The 23,369-nt window shown below is 37.7% G+C and overlaps 1 protein-coding gene across 1 annotated transcript; it reads right to left on the reverse strand.

Annotated features, from left to right (window-relative positions):
* Nucleotides 1-17,632: 17,632 nt before the first annotated feature.
* On the reverse strand, nucleotides 17,633-22,203 carry LOC124254511. The gene is made up of 4 exons (XM_046688326.1): nucleotides 21,994-22,203; nucleotides 20,514-20,672; nucleotides 19,863-20,111; nucleotides 17,633-19,233 (listed from the first exon to the last, which is right to left on the reverse strand). Exons 1-4 carry the CDS (start codon nucleotides 22,163-22,165, stop codon nucleotides 19,124-19,126), a joined length of 690 nt encoding a protein of 229 aa, XP_046544282.1. The 5' UTR covers nucleotides 22,166-22,203; the 3' UTR covers nucleotides 17,633-19,123.
* Between the last annotated feature and the right edge of the window lie 1,166 nt (nucleotides 22,204-23,369).

Consider the following 23,369-nt stretch of genomic DNA (forward strand, 5'->3'; position numbering starts at 1 on the left):
TTTTGAAGGTGAATATCGTATTAGATCATAATATATAAATGACACTCACATGTGGGACATTTATCTTTGCACTGGGCAGTTGTTCCCTGTATGACGTGGTTGTCGCATATGACACTGCAGTAGTCACACCGTGATATGGCGCTGTCGTAGTACTGGTCTGAAGGACACTGAGGTAGCTGAGTGGTTGCTGCTCCATCCTTGTGGTACCCTGATACACAAGTGTTCATTAATAACCGTGAAGACTTTGATTTACATGTTTAAATGAATGCGAAACATCACACATTTGCTATCACGATACCTGAGCAGAGTAATTCCTTGTAATTTGAATTGAATGTGTTTACCTTTTCATGTAATCTCAATAAATACGTTCATTGATTGATAATATATTATACGTTTGACTTTGAATTCTTCCATCAAGGTGATGATACCAACCACAGTTTTATATGTTCATGATGCTACACATAAATCTATAGCTCTAATATACACACGCATAGCCGTTTCGTGGTGTAGGAATTGCTCAATGTCAGGCATTTAGACTAATGGCACATTTAAATGGCAACTGGAAAAATATTACAATTCCTATTGATATATTTCAGTTGTCACGAGATATTCATTATATATTGGAACCTTAATCTACAAGTGTTTCCACACACGGTCTCTGGTGTCAGGCTAGTTGGAGAAAGGACATTTGGTGGGGTGGAGAGGATGGGGATAGTTCGTTTGTATCCGTCAAACGAAATGCCATTTTTCATTATCTGCCACTGAGTCTAACAAACAATACACAACTACTGGGTTAATTTGATATACTGACTCGCTGACTATCTGTCCTTATTGTATCCTTTCAAGTCCAGGGCCAGAAAGGTAAACAGTTTCTATCCCATTTCAAAGGAGCGGTGGGGTAGCCTAGTGAGTGAGTGAGTGAGTGAGTTATTATTTATCGTCACATCGGCAATACTTCAACCATATCGTGACGAGAACAATCAATTATTATATCATATATCAGTAAAATTAGAAATTAAAAGCCTGTTGACGAAGAACAGTAAGACTATTAGTATATCACAGATATCCCTTTACAACTAGTAATTAAATCTAAAATACTTTAACTAGAAATAACAAGACAATGTAGAAACCGGCTATAGATTCCCAACAACTGAAGGTTGATCACCATACCGGGGTAGCCTATTGGTTAAAGCATTCAATCGTCACGCCGAAGACCCGGTTTCAATTCCCCACATGGCTACAACGTGTGAAGCCCATTTCTGGTGTTATTGCTGGAATATTGCTAAAAGCGGCGAAAAACTAAACTCACTCACACACCCATTTCATATATGACACGGCAATCTATCGAACCGCCGACCTTCCGCTCTAGTGGGACCACTATACACTACCCCTACTAGACGGTTAGAAGAATATGAACTGTGAATAAACCAATTAGAAATGAAGGGTCCTTGTCACACACTTCTTTGCAACCAGCAACACGAATAAAACTGACACGAACTGAGTACACCTGTGATGACTTTTACCTGAACACAGTCGTTGACAGTCCGCCTGAGTTCCTTGTATGTCCGCATGTTCACAGACATCCCTACAGTCATCACAGTGTTTTGTTACTGGGTCCAAATACCTGCCCGGTGGACAATCTCCACTTACAGAGACAGCTAGCGTTATAATGACAAACAGTTCTGTAAAACACATGTTTGTTTCCTCTTACAGAGAAACACGTCCAGCCAGCCCGAGAGATAGGCCAGACTGAAGCTTATACGCCGATACACCCGAACCGGCCCCAAGCCGAACCGGCCCCTGGATATTTAACCCAAACCGGCCCCTGGATATTTAACCCAAACCGGCCCCGCACCCGAACCGGCCCCTGGGTCAATTAACGGTAATCAGACAGACGATTAATCAGACATGAACATTTCAATTAATTTGTTATATATATACAGACATGAAGATTTCAGTTAATTTGTTATATATAAACGCAAGAATCGGACACGTTATCCATGATGAACAAATTATGAATCATGTCCTTCAGATAATGTCGTTTATAAGATTATACGCAAGGTGAAGATAACAGTATACGGTGCAGTTGACATCGAGTGAACGCAATCAGTGTCAAGTAAGAGCATACGCCTAAGACAACATGTAAATTAATTCGCTCACGATAATCCGTTCAAAGAAATGTTAAAAACAACACATTCACTTTAATCGCTCAGTGAGACGTGCGTAAAATAACAGTTTAATTTTGGAGCTGAAGAATGTTTTAGTTTTCATAATGTTAGTAAAATTCACTCTGTGAAAGGTGGTTAATGTGTGTTGAAAATCTTGACAAATGTTCCACACATGGAAACATGCGAAAAGATGAAGGACGACATTATTTTTCGTTATTGGAAACTTGGGCATAACAAAGGTGAAACGTGAATTCATTATATTGGATTTATGTGCTATTCTTGTATTGAATTACTAGTAATGTGTCAATTCTGTGGATACGATACAACGAAATGTAAGTACACGTTTTACTTTAGTATTGTTTTGCAACTGATCTTTTAGATTCTTAAAAGAATTACATAATATGTCCTCTATCGCGGGATCTCCGTGATCAGCAGCACTTGCATGTTCACTTGCCTCGCATCGACACTAATATTCGCTCATATATTTTCAAAAAATCGATATTACATGTAAAGACAAGAGTAATAAGTTTTCGTCATGTATGTTAAAGGAACTTTAATTCATATGTCAATATAGAAATATTTACTGCTCGGGGCCGGCCTGGGTCAAATATCAGGGGCCGGTTCGCGTTAAATATCAGGGGCCGGTTCGGCTTGGGGCCGGTTCGGGGGTAATTCGATTAGTCATACCCGTGTTTTCGCTGAACGTGTGTAGCGACCAGAACTGGGATAAACAGTCCACAATTTCGTAAAACCCTATTTACTGCAGTACTGCTCCCGGTTAACTCTAAAACTTAAGACGATCTATGCGCGGAATATGATTTAGTTAATGTTTTTGTGAGGAGACACTGAAAATTATCAGTTACATATTTCCATATTCCTCTGCAAATATGTAGCTCACATTTAATTTTCCAATATAGGTTGGAAGAACCTTAAGAGTTTCTAATTATTTTGTACTCGTCAGTTATTCAATCGTTTATATCGTGTGGCAATTCTCACTCAAGCAAACCTCTCATGGTGTACGACGTTTCATTTTCATTAACTGTGTTGTTTTATAATGCAAGCATCATGTAATTTACATAGCGTAATAAATATCATATAATCGGCCACGTTAATGGAAATATACCACACAGAATGAAAGACGGGAAGGGTCTATCGGATATATAACTTACACCACACAGAATGAAAGACTGGAAGGGTCTATCGGGTATATAACTTACACCACACAGAATGAAAGACGGGAAGGGTATATCGGATATACAACTAACCCACACAGAATGAAAGACGGGGAGAGGTTGTACACCGGCTATGTTCTATTCATTCAGACTGTAGGTGAGGGAGGGTGTGCATAGCATGTTTACTATATACTCATGCCAATAATGGTTGTCACCCCCTCCCCACCCCAACCCCCCACACCTCACACCCACACCCACACCCCACACCCTCTCGCCAATTAAAAAAATCTGAAGGGGGTGACAACCATTATAGGCATGAGTATATTACAAGTCAGTGTGCGAACTGGTTTCCAAATTTTGTTACCCAGTCGGGCTACCTATGCCTGAAAGTTACTAGCCCACAAAATAATTCACTAGCCCGAAATTTGAATGTAGAAACTGAGCAAAAGATTGCAAACATAGATGAGAATAAGATAGTGTCGGCATGGCATGGGTTTATTATAACTTAACAAGTCGGAGAGAGTGAAATATTTACAAAATGACCCCGTGAATTGGGTGTGGGATGGGTGGGGGCGGGGAAGAGAATGGTTTCTTTTGTTGTATTGGATAAGCTGCATTATGCATGCAGATGCAAGTCACATATATCTTCATAGCTGCTTAAAAACCTGTAACATTTATTGGTGTTTGACACAACCTACCTACTGTATGTGTGCGTGCGTGCGTGCGTGCATGTGTGCGTGTGTGTGCGTGCGTGTGTGTGTGTGGTTATAACTATAACTCTTATTCACTTTTATATTATATTTGTACCATCAAGTAATTAGTGTCTCGTTGGCCAACTGGCTGGGTGCTCTTTTTAATGTATCATACTATGTCTATACAATTTGTACCACAGCATGTGACACTTTGAGAAAATAATTTCTTCTTCTTCTGGCGAGGTGGGGTATCCTAGTGGTTAAGGCTCCGAAGACCCAAGACCCGGGTTCGCTGTGATATTGCTGAAATATTGCTAAAAGTAACATAAAACCATACTCACTCACTCACTCACTCACTCACTCACTCACTCACTCACTCACTCACTCGTCTTCTTAAGTGCCTTAATCATAAGCGCATGCTCACACACAATTTCACTTTAGACATATATACGTGCTGGTATTTCTATGACCGAACCCATATACAGTGTATAGGCATTTTTCTACCGTCTATTACTGAACATTCCTATGGTTGATGATTTGCTCTGGATATAAGTTGGATATCCCATATATTTCCACATACCTGCTCCTGGTCTGCATAACAAATATTTTATTGAAGAATACCAAGCAGTCCAAACTACTCATTATCACTTTTCTTTCACAATTTATAGATTTCTATATTGTAAGAGAAACAATTAAAATCACATCCAGGACCTACACTTTTACCGAATATCTTAAGATATTCAATATCAGTAACATATGTGCCACTATGCTGCTTCATGTCATATCCAAATATATTTAGCCTTGTAGGGTATCTGACAAAAAAAGAATCTTAAATAGAGTAAGCAATAAATACACAAATGAGGTCTACTAATGTTTCATTAATTATTATGTGCATTATATACGAAAACATGCCATATCTTAAAAGCTATACATTTTCACTGCATTAAGATGGAATAACATTTGTCCCACCTGTCCCTGTGCACATGGGTGATCCAATGCTTTGTACTTTTGGCCATGTGACCTCTGATACTGAATAAATTTCTTGTTCTTGTTCTATTTTTATTGTTCTTTAATACATAAGTTTTGAAGTAATCAGCTTTAGAATGGTATGCATTTAAAATATTGTATAGAATGAAATGAATGTTATTTCCACAGAAAACATCCAGAATTTTGCTTAATTGTTGTGATTGAGCACACAGTACATGACATTGTTGTTCAGTTTAACAATGAAATACTACTCAAAAGTGTTTTTGTTTTGGAAGCTGCATCATAGGTATGTCATACCATTAACCATGAGGAAGTTAATGGTCATGATAGTCATGGAATATAAGAAACTTTAGACTTGTGCTGCAATCTACGAGCTCAATCCTTCAAGCATATTCCTATAACCTATTAAGATTGTTAGATAGGTTAGGAAATGGCAAGCATTACTTTTCATAATCACCTTTCCCATCTTCAGTTATAACTGCACACTTATAACTACATGTATATTAATCATGTTTTTTTTTCTTCAATGTTTTTTTCTTGACAAACAAGTGATAAAACCCCACATATATAATATATTTTTATTCATTTTATCAAATTTAACAACCAAAATCACTGTCAGTCTATCAAACAAAACTTTTCAAGGTAAGAGCCTACTCCACAGTCCTTCTTAAATTTACTTGTCCAATAGTATACATATTAATCCAAATTCATATTTAATACCTTAATGGGTCACACTTTTCAACCTATTGTATACATGGGTTAAAATCAAGACAACATTATCTGTTTACATGCATTGCAAAAATTAAGAAATTACCTAACCATATACATCCCCATCCAAATTCATTCACAGATTTACAAATTATTTCACAAACATTATTATTTCTCCCACAAAATGTCCTATATGAGATAACCACCTTGCTCAAATAAACAGTAGGTTCTCACACCTTTCATAGAGTCAGTTCCTCCTTGGAATTCTTGTTTCAACAATCTGGTGAGCAGCAGCAGATCTGAACAGACAGCTACTCAGTGGCAATTAGGGAAGCATCTGGTGACATGTTTATGGCAAGTCTGCACAGTCAGTGCTAACTCAAACTGGTCTCTATTCAGTTGATTCAGCCATTAACAGACAGTTTTAACCAATTCCACTTTCACCAATTCAGTTCAAGCAAGTCTAGAAACAGACAATCACTCATATCCAAAGATGATGGCAATTCATTGATTATAATCAACCTTTGATATACTAGTATAGTACATAATATCATCTCTCAAATACTGGAGTTTGTTTTCTGCAATACATATTATAATGTTTGCAGCAAAAGTGAGAAATACAACCCAGATATGACACTGTATAATTGTATACCTGGACTCAGTTGAAAACAATGAAATGTGACTGTTTTTTTATAGTACATCTACATAACAAAGCATTCAAGTGTAAGGAAAGCATCTTCTTTATTGGGGGAGGTAACATGTAAAAGGTGTGCATGTGTTTGGTGTAACAGATATGCTTTGTTATATACCAAAAATGTACTGTGCATGGTCGGCGGTATTAGCATACTAGTAGGTAACATGTAATATATAATACAATTATGAAGTCAGGTGAATAGATGAAGCCTGTGTACATAACGTCAGTCCTTCATTACCTTTCCAGTTACCCTCCCCCAACCAACCCTCCCCTCCCCACCAAAAAAACCCGATAGTGTTCATGGTATCAGTATCCTCGAGAGTAAGGAGAGATTTATCATGGAAGTTGAAAGGGTTTTGTCGTTTTTTTTTACATGTACTGATGCGTTTCATTGTCAGTAAACCTGTACATAACTGAAATACGCTGCCATGTAGGAGATAGTGAGTTTGGTTTTACGCCGCTTTTAGCAATATTCCAGCAATATCACGGCGGGGGACACCAGAAATGAGCTTCACCCATGTAGGAGATGCTTGGTGTTTACCTCCCAATCAATTCTCCTACAACCCCATGAGATTTGTATGATATTTTAACAGCAAGTATGACAATAATGTTTCCTGTCACCACACTCTGCTGTCATATATTATTTTGATCATATTTAATGCCCAGACCTGCATAGTGAACCCCACACCCTACACAATTCAGTTGTCAATTCCGTTCCTTCGACAGACAACGGCAAACTCACTCCATTTTCCATTATTCCAATGACTACTTAACTGTGTTCAAATGTTCAGGTTGATATAGTTTATAACACTCAGCGTTTGGTCACAAGCTGATGTTCAGGGTAAGGGCAAGCTCGTGATTTCGGCCATCACTATAACCATTACATCCATAAAAATGCTCATGGGTGTCTGTGATATTAATTCATGAATCATAACTGATTCCAAATCTGTTTCTTTTGGTCGATAAAGATCTGTTGTTTCTTGTTTCAGTTTTGGAGGTTCTGTATCTGTTAAATGTGACATTAATCCAAGGGTTTCATTATACATGTATACTCAAGGGAATGAGACATGAGTAAAGTAAAAGAGATCATGCAGCATTTACTGCACATGCAACCATTCACACTTACCCACACTTACCCACTTACGGTATGTTTTATGTCAAGTATTCTACCATGAAATGGAGGATTTCTTGAAGTGAAATCTATTTGGAGAGTGAGCAAGTCACTCACAAACACACAATATTCCGTGTGAGACGTGTCCTGCAGGGGAGTGGTAGTCTGCAGGTTGTGTTTAACCAGTATTCAGTAACATCTCCTTCTTTTCAAAGAGACCAGCTGTTCATTGAATGTGAAGGTACCCAGCTTCTCTCCTTACTGTCTTCATGAGTATGGGTACTTGAGATACAAGTTTCAACCTGGGTTAGGCATTGCTGCCATCCCCTGATGACTGACGCTGAAGCTCTGTTAAGCCAAACTCTGGATTTGGCATTTGAATTGTTACCGTCCCTGGGTTGGGTACTTCGTCTACAAATGAAACACATACAAGTACGAGGGTAATCTGCATATACAATATTCACGGACTAATTACTTCATCACTCTTGTGATTTCCTAGGATGCTACATACAAAATAGCTCTAGATGATCCAAGTGTCAGAGGTTTAAGTCTGGACACTAGGATGGTGTCAACAAAGTCATCCACTCAACCATCGCGGCTTCCACAGGTGGTTAGATTGCTGACTTTGTGTGCTGGCGATTAGGTGCCTGACTCTGAGAGTGTGGGTTCCAATCCCGGATGGGACTCAACCCCTAGAGTACTAGATTCTGTACTTCCCTCAGAAAGTGTAATCCTAAGTATATAATACTTTCTAAATGTGTATTCCTAAGTATATAATACTTTCTAAATATGTATTCCTAACCAACGTCACAACATGAGACTAAAATTCATTGTTAAATACTTGTGAATATGATTCATCTGTCAAAATATATGTATATTACATTCAAAATTAGAACTGTATTGTAATGTTATTCAGTACCAATAGAATTATTCAATACATGTGCAGCCTGACACATTGGAATGATATGTGTGTTCTGTGACCATGGACTTTAAAGCCCTAAACTGTACAGTAACAGCCTTTACACGACCTGACTTAGCTCATACTTACAACCACTAAGTGATGTCAGTGGTGAGGATCCGGGGCTATCTGTGTGACTCTCGGTGCACTCTACCGGTTTCTTGTAGCTACCAATAAGGCAGGGGAGACAGCGCTGTAGTCGTGATGGAAGACGATGTTCACAGAAACACACCATCAGGCCATACACGCTCACCAAGACAATACACAGACCGAGTATACAGCAGATAGTTATAACTGCGGGTGTGAGTTGTTGGCTTTCAATAACTTCAAAGTCTGAAATACAAGCATGAATTATATTGTTTAGAATGTATTATTATCATACGATTGGGCACCACTTACTGAAAGGATAAATACGTTAAAAATTTATCATAACGCTTGAAATCAGTTGATATCATCTGTTAGTCATTTGTGGCGTTATATTGACATAGTATCGTGGAAGACACACTGTCTATCTATGTAGCATAATGGCACATCGTTTAAAACATTTTTTATAGTTAAACTGAAATTATAACACAGTTTCTTAACACATGCCAAGTGAACATGTAATGAAAGCACTGCACGTAAATGTAGTATGTTAACGTTCTGGTGTGTGTGTGTGTAAATAAATTGATATTTTGAAGGTGAATATCGTATAAGATCATAATATATAAATGACACTCACATGTGGGACATTTATCTTTGCACTGGGCAGTTGTTCCCTGTATGACGTGGTTGTCGCATATGACACTGCAGTAGTCACACCGTGATATGGCGCTGTCGTAGTACTGGTCTGAAGGACACTGAGGTAGCTGAGTGGTTGCTGCTCCATCCTGGTGGTACCCTGATACACAAGTGTTCATTAATAACCGTGAAGACTTTGATTTACATGTTTAAATGAATGCGAAACATCACACATTTGCTATCACGATACCTGAGCAGAGTAATTCCTTGTAATTTGAATTGAATGTGTTTACCTTTTCATGTAATCTAAATAAATACGTTCATTGATTGATAATATATTATACGTTTGACTTTGAATTCTTCCATCAAGGTGATGATACCAACCACAGTTTTATATGTTCATGATGCTACACATAAATCTATAGCTCTAATATACACACGCATAGCCGTTTCGTGGTGTAGGAATTGCTCAATGTCAGGCATTTAGACTAATGGCACATTTAAATGGCAACTGGAAAAATATTACAATTCCTATTGATATATTTCAGTTGTCACGAGATATTCATTATATATTGGAACCTTAATCTACAAGTGTTTCCACACACGGTCTCTGGTGTCAGGCTAGTTGGAGAAAGGACATTTGGTGGGGTGGAGAGGATGGGGATAGTTCGTTTGTATCCGTCAAACGAAATGCCATTTTTCATTATCTGCCACTGAGTTTAACAAACAATACACAACTACTGGGTTAATTTGATATACTGACTCGCTGACTATCTGTCCTTATTGTATCCTTTCAAGTCCAGGGCCAGAAAGGTAAACAGTTTCTATCCCATTTCAAAGGAGCGGTGGGGTAGCCTAGTGAGTGAGTGAGTGAGTGAGTTATTATTTATCGTCACATCGGCAATACTTCAACCATATCGTGACGAGAACAATCAATTATTATATCATATATCAGTAAAATTAGAAATTAAAAGCCTGTTGAATAAGAACAGTAAGACTATTAGTATATCACAGATATCTCTTTACAACTAGTAATTAAATCTAAAATACTTTAACTAGAAATAACAAGACAATGTAGAAACAGGCTATAGATTCCCAACAACTGAAGGTAGATCACTATACCGGGGTAGCCTATTGGTTAAATCGTCACGCCGAAGACCCGGTTTCAATTCCCCACATGGCTACAACGTGTGAAGCCCATTTCTGGTGTTATTGCTGGAATATTGCTAAAAGCGGCGAAAAACTAAACTCACTCACACACCCATTTCATATATGACACGGCAATCTATCGAACCGCCGACCTTCCGCTCTAGTGGGACCACTATACACTACCCCTACTAGACAGTTAGAAGAATATGAACTGTGAATAAACCAATTAGAAATGAAGGGTCCTTGTCACACACTTCTTTGCAACCAGCAACACAAATAAAACTGACACGAACTGAGTACACCTGTGATGACTCTTACCTGAACACAGTCGTTGACAGTCCGCCTGAGTTCCTTGTATGTCCGCATGTTCACAGACATCCCTACAGTCATCACAGTGATTTGTTACTGGGTCCAAATACCTGCCCGGTGGACAATCTCCACTTACAGAGACAGCTAGCGTTATAATGACAAACAGTTCTGTAAAACACATGTTTGTTTCCTCTTACAGAGAAACACGTCCAGCCAGCCCGAGAGATAGGCCAGACTGAAGCTTATACGCCGATACACCCGAACCGGCCCCAAGCCGAACCGGCCCCTGGATATTTAACCCAAACCGGCCCCTGGATATTTAACCCAAACCGGCCCCGCACCCTAACCGGCCCCTGGGTCAATTAACGGTAATCAGACAGACGATTAATCAGAAATGAAAATTTCAATTAATTTATTATATATATACAGACATGAAGATTTCAGTTAATTTGTTATATATAAACGCAAGAATCGGACACGTTATCCATGATGAACAAATTATGAATCATGTCCTTCAGATAATGTCGTTTATAAGATTATACGCAAGGTGAAGATAACAGTATACGGTGCAGTTGACATCGAGTGAACGCAATCAGTGTCAAGTAAGAGCATACGCCTAAGACAACATGTAAATTAATTCGCTCACGATAATCCGTTCAAAGAAATGTTAAAAACAACACATTCACTTTAATCGCTCAGTGAGACGTGCGTAAAATAACAGTTTAATTTTGGAGCTGAAGAATGTTTTAGTTTTCATAATGTTAGTAAAATTCACTCTGTGAAAGGTGGTTAATGTGTGTTGAAAATCTTGACAAATGTTCCACACATGGAAACATGCGAAAAGATGAAGGACGACATTATTTTTCGTTATTGGAAACTTGGGCATAACAAAGGTGAAACGTGAATTCATTATATTGGATTTATGTGCTATTCTTGTATTGAATTACTAGTAATGTGTCAATTCTGTGGATACGATACAACGAAATGTAAGTACACGTTTTACTTTAGTATTGTTTTGCAACTGATCTTTTAGATTCTTAAAAGAATTACATAATATGTCCTCTATCGCGGGATCTCCGTGATCAGCAGCACTTGCATGTTCACTTGCCTCTCATCGACACTAATATTCGCTCATATATTTTCAAAAATCGATATTACATGTAAAGACATATGAGTAATAAGTTTTCGTCATGTATGTTAAAGGAACTTTAATTCATATGTCAATATAGAAATATTTACTGCTCGGGGCCGGCCTGGGTCAAATATCAGGGGCCGGTTCGCGTTAAATATCAGGGGCCGGTTCGGCTTGGGGCCGGTTCGGGGGTAATTCGATTAGTCATACCCGTGTTTTCGCTGAACGTGTGTAGCGACCAGAACTGGGATAAACAGTCCACAATTTCGTAAAACCCTATTTACTGCAGTACTGCTCCCGGTTAACTCTAAAACTTAAGACGATCTATGCGCGGAATATGATTTAGTTAATGTTTTTGTGAGGAGACACTGAAAATTATCAGTTACATATTTCCATATTCCTCTGCAAATATGTAGCTCACATTTAATTTTCCAATATAGGTTGGAAGAACCTTAAGAGTTTCTAATTATTTTGTACTCGTCAGTTATTCAATCGTTTATATCGTGTGGCAATTCTCACTCAAGCAAACCTCTCATGGTGTACGACGTTTCATTTTCATTAACTGTGTTGTTTTATAATGCAAGCATCATGTAATTTACATAGCGTAATAAATATCATATAATCGGCCACGTTAATGGAAATATAATACCACACAGAATGAAAGACGGAAGGGTCTATCGGATATATAACTTACACCACACAGAATGAAAGACTGGAAGGGTCTATCGGGTATATAACTTACACCACACAGAATGAAAGACGGGAATATATCGGATATACAACTAACCCACACAGAATGAAAGACGGGAAGGGTATATCGGAGATACAACTAACCCACACAGAATGAAAGACGGGAGAGGTTGTACACCGGCTATGTTCTATTCATTCAGACTGTAGGTGAGGGAGGGTGTGCATAGCATGTTTACTATATACTCATGCCAATAATGGTTGTCACCCCCTCCCCACCCCAACCCCCACACCTCACACCCACACCCACACCCCACACCTCACACCCACACCCTCTCGCCAATTAAAAAATCTGAAGGGGGTGACAACCATTATAGGCATGAGTATATTACAAGTCAGTGTGCGAACTGGTTTCCAAATTTTGTTACCCAGTCGGGCTACCTATGCCTGAAAGTTACTAGCCCACAAAATAATTCACTAGCCCGAAATTTGAATGTAGAAACTGAGCAAAAGATTGCAAACATAGATGAGAATAAGATAGTGTCGGCATGGCATGGGTTTATTATAACTTAACAAGTCGGAGAGAGTGAAATATTTACAAAATGACCCCGTGAATTGGGTGTGGGATGGGTGGGGGCGGGGAAGAGAATGGTTTCTTTTGTTGTATTGGATAAGCTGCATTATGCATGCAGATGCAAGTCACATATATCTTCATAGCTGCTTAAAAACCTGTAACATTTATTGGTGTTTGACACAACCTACCTACTGTATGTGTGCGTGCGTGCGTGCGTGCATGTGTGCGTGTGTGTGCGTGCGTGTGTGTGTGTGGTTATAACTATAACTCTTATTCACTTTTATATTATATTTGTACCATCAAGTAATTAGTGTCTCGTTGGCCAACTGGCTGGGTGCTCTTTTTTAATGTATCATACTATGTCTATACAATTTGTACCACAGCATGTGACACTTTGAGAAAATAATTTCTTCTTCTTCTGGCGAGGTGGGGTATCCTAGTGGTTAAGGCTCCGAAGACCCAAGACCCGGGTTCGCTGTGATATTGCTGAAATATTGCTAAAAGTAACATAAAACCATACTCACTCACTCACTCACTCACTCACTCACTCGTCTTCTTAAGTGCCTTAATCATAAGCGCATGCTCACACACAATTTCACTTTAGACATATATACGTGCTGGTATTTCTATGACCGAACCCATATACAGTGTATAGGCATTTTTCTACCGTCTATTACTGAACATTCCTATGGTTGATGATTTGCTCTGGATATAAGTTGGATATCCCATATATTTCCACATACCTGCTCCTGGTCTGCATAACAAATATTTTATTGAAGAATACCAAGCAGTCCAAACTACTCATTATCACTTTTCTTTCACAATTTATAGATTTCTATATTATAAGAGAAACAATTTAAATCACATCCAGGACCTACACTTTTACCGAATATCTTAAGATATTCAATATCAGTAACATATGTGCCACTATGCTGCTTCATGTCATACCCAAATATATTTAGCCTTGTAGGGTATCTGACAAAAAAAGAATCTTAAATAGAGTAAGCAATAAATACACAAATGCTGGTCTACTAATGTTTCATTAATTATTATGTGCATTATATACGAAAACATGCCATATCTAAAAAGCTATACATTTTCACTGCATTAAGATGGAATAACATTTGTCCCACCTGTCCCTGTGCACATGGGTGATCCAATGCTTTGTACTTTTGGCCATGTGACCTCTGATACTGAATAAATTTCTTGTTCTTGTTCTATTTTTATTGTTCTTTAATACATAAGTTTTGAAGTAATCAGCTTTAGAATGGTATGCATTTAAAATATTGTATAGAATGAAATGAATGTTATTTCCACAGAAAACATCCAGAATTTTGCTTAATTGTTGTGATTGAGCACACAGTACATGACATTGTTGTTCAGTTTAACAATGAAATACTACTCAAAAGTGTTTTTGTTTTGGAAGCTGCATCATAGGTGTGTCATACCATTAACCATGAGGAAGTTAATGGTCATGATAGTCATGGAATATAAGAAACTTTAGACTTGTGCTGCAATCTACGAGCTCAATCCTTCAAGCATATTCCTATAACCTATTAAGATTGTTAGATAGGTTAGGAAATGGCAAGCATTACTTTTCATAATCACCTTTCCCATCTTCAGTTATAACTGCACACTTATAACTACATGTATATTAATCATGTTTTTTTTTCTTCAATGTTTTTTTCTTGACAAACAAGTGATAAAACCCCACATATATAATATATTTTTATTCATTTTATCAAATTTAACAACCAAAATCACTGTCAGTCTATCAAACAAAACTTTTCAAGGTAAGAGCCTACTCCACAGTCCTTCTTAAATTTACTTGTCCAATAGTATACATATTAATCCAAATTCATATTTAATACCTTAATGGGTCACACTTTTCAACCTATTGTATACATGGGTTAAAATCAAGACAACATTATCTGTTAACATGCATTGCAAAAATTAAGAAATTACCTAACCATATACATCCCCATCCAAATTCATTCACAGATTTACAAATTATTTCACAAATATTATTATTTCTCCCACAAAATGTCCTATATGAGATAACCACCTTGCTCAAATAAACAGTAGGTTCTCACACCTTTCATAGAGTCAGTTCCTCCTTGGAATTCTTGTTTCAACAATCTGGTGAGCAGCAGCAGATCTAAACAGACAGCTACTCAGTAGCAATTAGGGAAGCATCTGGTGACATGTTTATGGCAAGTCTGCACAGTCAGTGCTAACTCAAACTGGTCTCTATTCAGTTGATTCAGCCATTAACAGACAGTTTTAACCAATTCCACTTTCACCAATTCAGTTCAAGCAAGTCTAGAAACAGACAATCACTCATATCCAAAGATGATGGCAATTCATTGATTATAATCAACCTTTGATATACTAGTATAGTACATAATATCATCTCTCAAATACTGGAGTTTGTTTTCTGCAATACATATTATAATGTTTGCAGCAAAAAGTGAGAAATACAACCCAGATATGACACTGTATAATTGTATACCTGGACTCAATTGAAAACAATGAAATGTGACTGTTTTTTATAGTACATGTACATAACATAGCATTCAAGTGTAAGGAAAGCATCTTCTTTATTGGGGGAGGTAACATGTAAAAGGTGTGCATGTGTTTGGTGTAACAGATATGCTTTGTTATATACCAAAAATGTACTGTGCATGGTCGGCGGTATTAGCATACTAGTAGGTAACATGTAATATATAATACAATTATGAAGTCAGGTGAATAGATGAAGCCTGTGTACATAACGTCAGTCCTTCATTACCTTTCCAGTTACCCTCCCCCAACCAACCCTCCCTCCCCACCAAAAACCGATAGTGTTCATGGTATCAGTATCCTCGAGAGTAAGGAGAGATTTATCATGGAAGTTGAAAGGGTTTTGTCGTTTTTTTACATGTACTGATGCGTTTCATTGTCAGTAAACCTGTACATAACTGAAATACGCTGCCATGTAGGAGATAGTGAGTTTGGTTTTACGCCGCTTTTAGCAATATTCCAGCAATATCACGGCGGGGGACACCAGAAATGAGCTTCACCCATGTAGGAGATGCTTGGTGTTTACCTCCCAATCAATTCTCCTACAACCCCATGAGATTTGTATGATATTTTAACAGCAAGTATGACAATAATGTTTCCTGTCACCACACTCTGCTGTCATATATTATTTTGATCATATTTAATGCCCAGACCTGCATAGTGAACCCCACACCCTACACAATTCAGTTGTCAAGCCCATTCCGTTCCTTCGACAGACAACGGCAAACTCACTCCATTTTCCATTATTCCAATGACTACTTAACTGTGTTCAAATGTTCAGGTTGATATAGTTTATAACACTCAGCGTTTGGTCACAAGCTGATGTTCAGGGTAAGGGCAAGCTCGTGATTTCGGCCATCACTATAACCATTACATCCATAAAAATGCTCATGGGTGTCTGTGATATTAATTCATGAATCATAACTGATTCCAAATCTGTTTCTTTTGGTCGATAAAGATCTGTTGTTTCTTGTTTCAGTTTTGGAGGTTCTGTATCTGTTAAATGTGACATTAATCCAAGGGTTTCATTAAACATGTATACTCAAGGGAATGAGACATGAGTAAAGTAAAAGAGATCATGCAGCATTTACTGCACATGCAACCATTCACACTTACCCACACTTACCCACTTACGGTATGTTTTATGTCAAGTATTCTACCATGACTTCAGTAAACACTGGATTGTGATTGGTTAAATAAAGTCATTCAGAGGTATATAATCACGTTATTAGTAAAAAACAGAATTCGTCACATATAGCATGATTACAAAGATTACAAAGTCGGGTATATTTCAAAATAGTAAACAAGCGCCCTGTTTCTATTGGTAATCTATGATTTGTTGTCCTATATTTTGTTGGCCAAATTCTACTTTGAAAGGGTAATTTAAGATATTTAACATCGATTTGTACTTATGTATAGCTGATCCAGTTGTGACTTGGCTGGTCGTGTTCAATTGCCCGCAATACGGAAATGTGCTTTTATCCCAAGCTCATGAATCCATGTTGTCAATACTTTGGGAAATCTCTGCTCTCTTTTATTAATGTGATCCCACTGAATGGCCAGACCTTTGTATTCCTCGTATCACCTACCCTTAACTAAACAGTTGTCGGTCTTTTATTTTTCCCTCGACAACACGGTTTAGTGTTATTCAAAACCCATCAATGTTTAACTCTCATATCAAATACTCAGGTTAATTTGGCCCATAACACATAGCATTTGGTCCCGAACCTAGTCCATTATTTCGACCATCACCGCATACATGTAATGTCTCATAAAAATGGTCATGAGTGTGCAGATACAGTGTGTAATACTACACACATATTTGTATTTCTACGATTACAAGATGTCTTGTTTTCAAGCTTCTATGTCTGCTAACACCAAGCTAAGGTATTCCTTATTTCACGTCACATTATTCAACATATATTCAGTTGAATTGCACACCAGTCACACCGAGCGACATCATGCAGTACTTATTGCACACGCAGCACAAGCCATATCATAACCCTGGGTGAAAACAGAATAATTTAATATCATTATATACACTGATATATGTAGAAAGGCATATCAGATTTCAAAACACAACCAGATTGGGAACAACACTCACACACTATGTACATATGTCTATGTTCAAAATTTACAAGAGTGAATGGAATGCATAAATTGGTAACTGATGTTAGGTACATGTCAATACGTAACTCCTTGCAAACAAAAATGTCTCAAAATGTATGAGATTCACACGCAATCACTTGTTTTAAAGACAAGAGTTTTTATGAATGACAACTTCTTTATTGTGAAGGGTCACGACGTTTCGAAGTATGTTCTTACTCCTTTATGAGGTGAATGAAACAATTAGGGGAAAAAAAGCTATATATGTACATGTTGAAACAACAACGGTATAACAAAGGAAGCCAGTAGGTAATTGGTGGATGGACAGGTGGAAGCCAGGGATTGTTAATCCAGGCATGATTGATAAGAAAAACAAATAGAAGCCAGGGGGTATAATTAGCACTTACTGGGTGGATTGTTAATCCAGGCGTAGTTGATGAGGTAACAATAGTGGCATATAACAGGGTGGTAAGAAAACAAATGGAAGCGAGACCTAATAGTAATAAATACAAAGAGACCAGCAGTGATAGTAAATTAAATTAATAAGTCCCCAGCGCTAGGTAGATAAATGGAATGTTGTGTTGTTTGCTATGTGTGTTGGAATGATAGATCAATATTGATTATTTTTCTTTTTTTTTTCTTTTTGATGTTCTTATTACGAGATTTAGGTAACATTTTTGTTGGGCAGAAGAACTTCGTAAACGAGATAACGAAGATCAGAAGAATGACATTCAATTTTTGTCAACTGCCCTGACGTTCCCAGACACAATGCTGTAGGACTTGGAAACCCGATCTGGCATAAATAACACTCTCCCCCCATTGTCTAAATGTGACACAATAGAATCCTTCCATAAGGCACGAATGTGTTTGACAGGGAAATATAACAAATCACAGCAGTGTCTCACATGTGTGAGTCTAAACTGACACTTCTTAATTCACAGAGACACAAGATATACAAACTACAACTTTAAGAACAAGTACTGTATATCGGAGATTGGAAAATCAGATTATAATTAACAATCATTTTCATATTTTATGAAGTCTGTGAAATGAATACTTGCAAGTAATTTAACTTAATCTTCGGATTCCAGTTCATGAAAATAAAGTCAGTATGTCTGCATGCCACAATTTTCCAAATGGAGGATTTCTTGAAGTGAAATCTATTTGGAGAGTGAGCAAGTCACTCACAAACACACAATATTCCGTGTGAGACGTGTCCTGCAGGGGAGTGGTAGTCTGCAGGTTGTGTTTAACCAGTATTCAGTAACATCTCCTTCTTTTCAAAGAGACCAGCTGTTCATTGAATGGCAGGTAACATCTTTGTGAAGGTACCCAGCTTCTCTCCTTACTGTCTTCATCAGTATGGGTACTTGAGATACAAGTTTCAACCTGGGTTAGGCATTGCTGCCATCCCCTGATGACTGACGCTGGCATTGAAGCTCTGTTAAGCCAAACTCTGGATTTGGCATTTGAATTGTTACCGTCCCTGGGTTGGGTACTTCGTCTACAAATGAAACACATACAAGTACGAGGGTAATCTGCATATACAATATTCACGGACTAATTACTTCATCACTTTTGTGATTTCCTAGGATGCTACATACAATTAGCTCTAGGTGATCCAAGTGTCAGAGGTTTAAGTCTGGACACTAGGACGGTGTCAACAAAGTAATCCACTCAACCATCGCGGCTTCCACAGGTGGTTAGATTGCTGACTTTGTGTGCTGGCGATTAGGTGCCTGACTCTGAGAGTGTGGGTTCCAATCCCGGATGGGACTCAACCCCTAGAGTACTAGATTCTGTACTTCCCTCAGAAAGTGTAATCCTAAGTATATAATACTTTCTAAATGTGTATTCCTAAGTATATAATACTTTCTAAATGTGTATTCCTAACCAACGTCAAAACATGAGACTAAAATTCATTGTTAAATACTTGTGAATATGATTCATCTGTCAAAATATATGTATATTACATTCAAAATTAGAACTGTATTGTAATGTTATTCAGTACCAATAGAATTATTCAATACATGTGTAGCCTGACACATTGGAATGATATGCATGTGTGTACTATGACCATGGACTTTAAAGCCCTAAACTGTACAGTTACAGACTTTACACGACCCTACTTACAACCACTAAGTGATGTCAGTGATGAGGATCCGGGGCTATCTGTGTGACTCTCGGTGCACTCTACCGGTTTCTTGTAGCCACCAATAACGCAGGGGAGACGGCGCTGTAGTCGTGATGGAAGACGATGTTCACAGAAACACACCATCAGGCCATACACGCTCACCAAGACAATACACAGACCGAGTATACAGCAGATAGTTATAACTGCGGGTGTGAGTTGTTGGCTTTCAATAACTTTCGGTTCAAAGTCTGAAATACAAGCATGAATTATATTGTTTAGAATGTATTATTATCATACGATTGGGCACCACTTACTGAAAGGATAAATACGTTAAAAATTTATCATAACGCTTGAAATCAGTTGATATCATCTGTTAGTCATTTGTGGCGTTATATTGACATAGTATCGTGGAAGAGACACTGTCTATCTATGTAGCATAATGGCACATCGTTTAAAACATTTTTTATAGTTAAACTGAAATTATAACACAGTTTCTTAACACATTCCCAGTGAACATGTAATGAAAGCACTGCACGTAAATGTAGTATGTTAAAGTTCTGGTGTGTGTGTGTGTGTGTGTGTGTGTGTGAATAAATTGATATTTTGAAGGTGAATATCGTATTAGATCATAATATATAAATGACACTCACATGTGGGACATTTATCTTTGCACTGGGCAGTTGTTCCCTGTATGACGTGGTTGTCGCATATGACACTGCAGTAGTCACACCGTGATATGGCGCTGTCGTAGTACTGGTCTGAAGGACACTGAGGTAGCTGAGTGGTTGCTGCTCCATCCTGTCGGTACCCTGATACACAAGTGTTCATTAATAACCGTGAAGACTTTGAGTTACATGTTTAAATGAATGCGAAATATCACACATTTGCTATCACGATACCTGAGCAGAGTAATTCCTTGTAATTTGAATTGAATGTGTTTACCTTTTCATGTAATCTCAATAAATACGTTCATTGATTGATAATATATTATACGTTTGACTTTGAATTCTTCCAACAAGGTGATGATACCAACCATAGTTTTATATGTTCATGATGCTACACATAAATTTATAGCTCTAATATACACACACATAGCCGTTTCGTGGTGTAGGAATTGCTCAATGTCAGGCATTTAGACTAATGGCACATTTAAATGGCAACTGGAAAAATATTACAATTCCTATTGATACATTTCAGTTGTCACGAGATATTCATTATATATTGGAACCTTAATCTACAAGTGTTTCCACACACGGTCTCTGGTGTCAGTCTAATCGGAGAAAGGACATTTGGTGGGGTGGAGAGGATGGGGATAGTTCGTTTGTATCCGTCAAACGAAATGCCATTTTTCATTATCTGCCACTGAGTCTAACAAACAATACACAACTACTGGGTTAATTTGATATACTGACTCGCTGACTATCTGTCCTTATTGTATCCTTTCAAGTCTTGGGCCAGAAAGGTAAACAGTTTCTATCCCATTTCAAAGGAGCGGTGGGGTAGCCTAGTGAGTGAGTGAGTGAGTTATTATTTATCGTCACATCGGCAATACTTCAACCATATCGTGACGAGAACAATCAATTATTATATCATATATCAGTAAAATTAGAAATTAAAAGCCTGTTGAATAAGAACAGTATAACTATTAGTATATCACAGATATCCCTTTACAACTAGTAATTAAATCTAAAATACTTTCACTAGAAATAACAAGACAATGTAGAAACAGGCTATAGATTCCCAACAACTGAAGGTAGATCACTATACCGGGGTAGCCTATTGGTTAAAGCATTCAATCGTCACGCCGAAGACCCGGTTTCAATTCCCCACATGGCTACAACGTGTGAAGCCCATTTCTGGTGTTATTGCTGGAATATTGCTAAAAGCGGCGAAAAACTAAACTCACTCACACACCCATTTTATATATGACACGGCAATCTATCGAATCGCCGACCTTCCGCTCTAGTGGGATCACTATACACTACCCCTACTAGACGGTTAGAATATAATAGAAGAATATGAACTGTGAATAAACCAATTAGAAATGAAGGGTCCTTGTCACACACTTCTTTGCAACCAGCAACACGAATAAAACTGACACGAACTGAATACACCTGTGATGACTCTTACCTGCACACAGTCGTTGACAGTCCGCCTGAGTTCCTTGTATGTCCGCATGTTCACATATATCCCCACAGTCATCACAGTGATTTGTTACTGGGCCCAAATAGCTGCCCGGTGGACAATCTCCACTTACAGAGACAGCTAGCGTTATAATGACAAACAGTTCTGTAAAACACATGTTTGTTTCCTCTTCCAGAGAAACACGTCCAGCCAGCCCGAGAGATAGGCCAGACTGAAGCTTATACGCCGGTAGGTGTAAAGAGATCGATTAGTCATACCCGTGTTTTCGCTGAACGTGTGTTGCGACCAAAACTTGGATACGACCAGAACTGGGATAACTAATATGGAGAATTATACGTCTTACTGTCAACTATGTATTTAATCGACAAACAATTATTAAGATCAAAATCAGCTGCACAACTCGTGTCCTTTATTTTAACTACTGATCGCAAAAAATGCCAATGGTAGCGCTCCATAGTCGATGTCCGCCATAATAGCTAAATATAGCAGCGCAGAAAATGTAGAAACGTGAAACTGAGACGAAATAGAATTCATTTTCATACGCTTTACTGCAATTACTCTACTAGCTTAAAAATAAGTGAGCGACCAATTAATGTTCTTGGTTGTGGATGCTGAATTTAGGTGTCAGGTGTTTTTCATTCATTTTTATTCATAATGATTCATTCATTCCCAGAAATGGTTACTGCTCAACTTGAAATATGACTTTCTTGCAATATCTAATGATATTTTAAGATATAGCTAATTATTCCTTTTAACAATATATGTTTATGCCCACAAATAGAACCAGAAAATATATGATGTGAATGGTATTGGATTTTGATTTTATAGTTTAATAAGTCTGCTAATATGTGTAAAAATATAGTAAGTTGTCTCTAAATATCGGCAAGCCTGGCCATTTTGCACAGTGTTTATGTAATAATACAGTAAATAGTTTCTTTTAAAAAGAACGGGGAATAAAAGAAAATTTAATTATGTCATAATTATTTTTTAATGATGTTACATCCATTCTTGATGGGTATGTATGTATAACAATTCAAGTTTGTTTTGGGGATTTAAGTTATTTGTGTTATGCCATTTGTGAGAGTATATAAGAGATTGGTATGTTGCTTGGTCATACTTTTCAGAGAATATTTCTTATGAAATACTCGAAAAATATACAGGTTCATGTACACATTCATGACACAGTAAAAAGAGTGGTGATCTATTATTTATAATGGTAGGGTGTATTCAGTAACACGCCATCACACATAATACTATGCTGATAATGCTGAGTGAAAGGTCCAGTTAAAGTTCTCATCCCCAAATGTTCACATGGCCCCCTAAGCAGTTAGTGGCTCCCTATTTTTATAACATGTTTAGCC

This window comes from Haliotis rubra, unplaced genomic scaffold (assembly GCF_003918875.1).
Source record: "Haliotis rubra isolate DU_JTF1 unplaced genomic scaffold, ASM391887v1 Scf573, whole genome shotgun sequence".
NCBI classification, from domain to species: Eukaryota; Metazoa; Mollusca; class Gastropoda; order Lepetellida; family Haliotidae; genus Haliotis; species Haliotis rubra.

Excerpts from the sequence above, each read along its gene's own strand:
- LOC124254511 (XM_046688326.1), bottom strand. The coding sequence starts at position 22,165 with ATGTGTTTTACAGAACTGTTTGTCATTATAACGCTAGCTGTCTCTGTA. Across the intron at positions 20,112-20,513 it reads CAAAGATAAATGTCCCACAT|ACTTTGAACCGAAAGTTATT; the intron begins GTGAGTGTCATT and ends CTTGTATTTCAG. Across the intron at positions 19,234-19,862 it reads ACTGACATCACTTAGTGGTT|ACGAAGTACCCAACCCAGGG; the intron begins GTAAGTAGGGTC and ends TTTCATTTGTAG.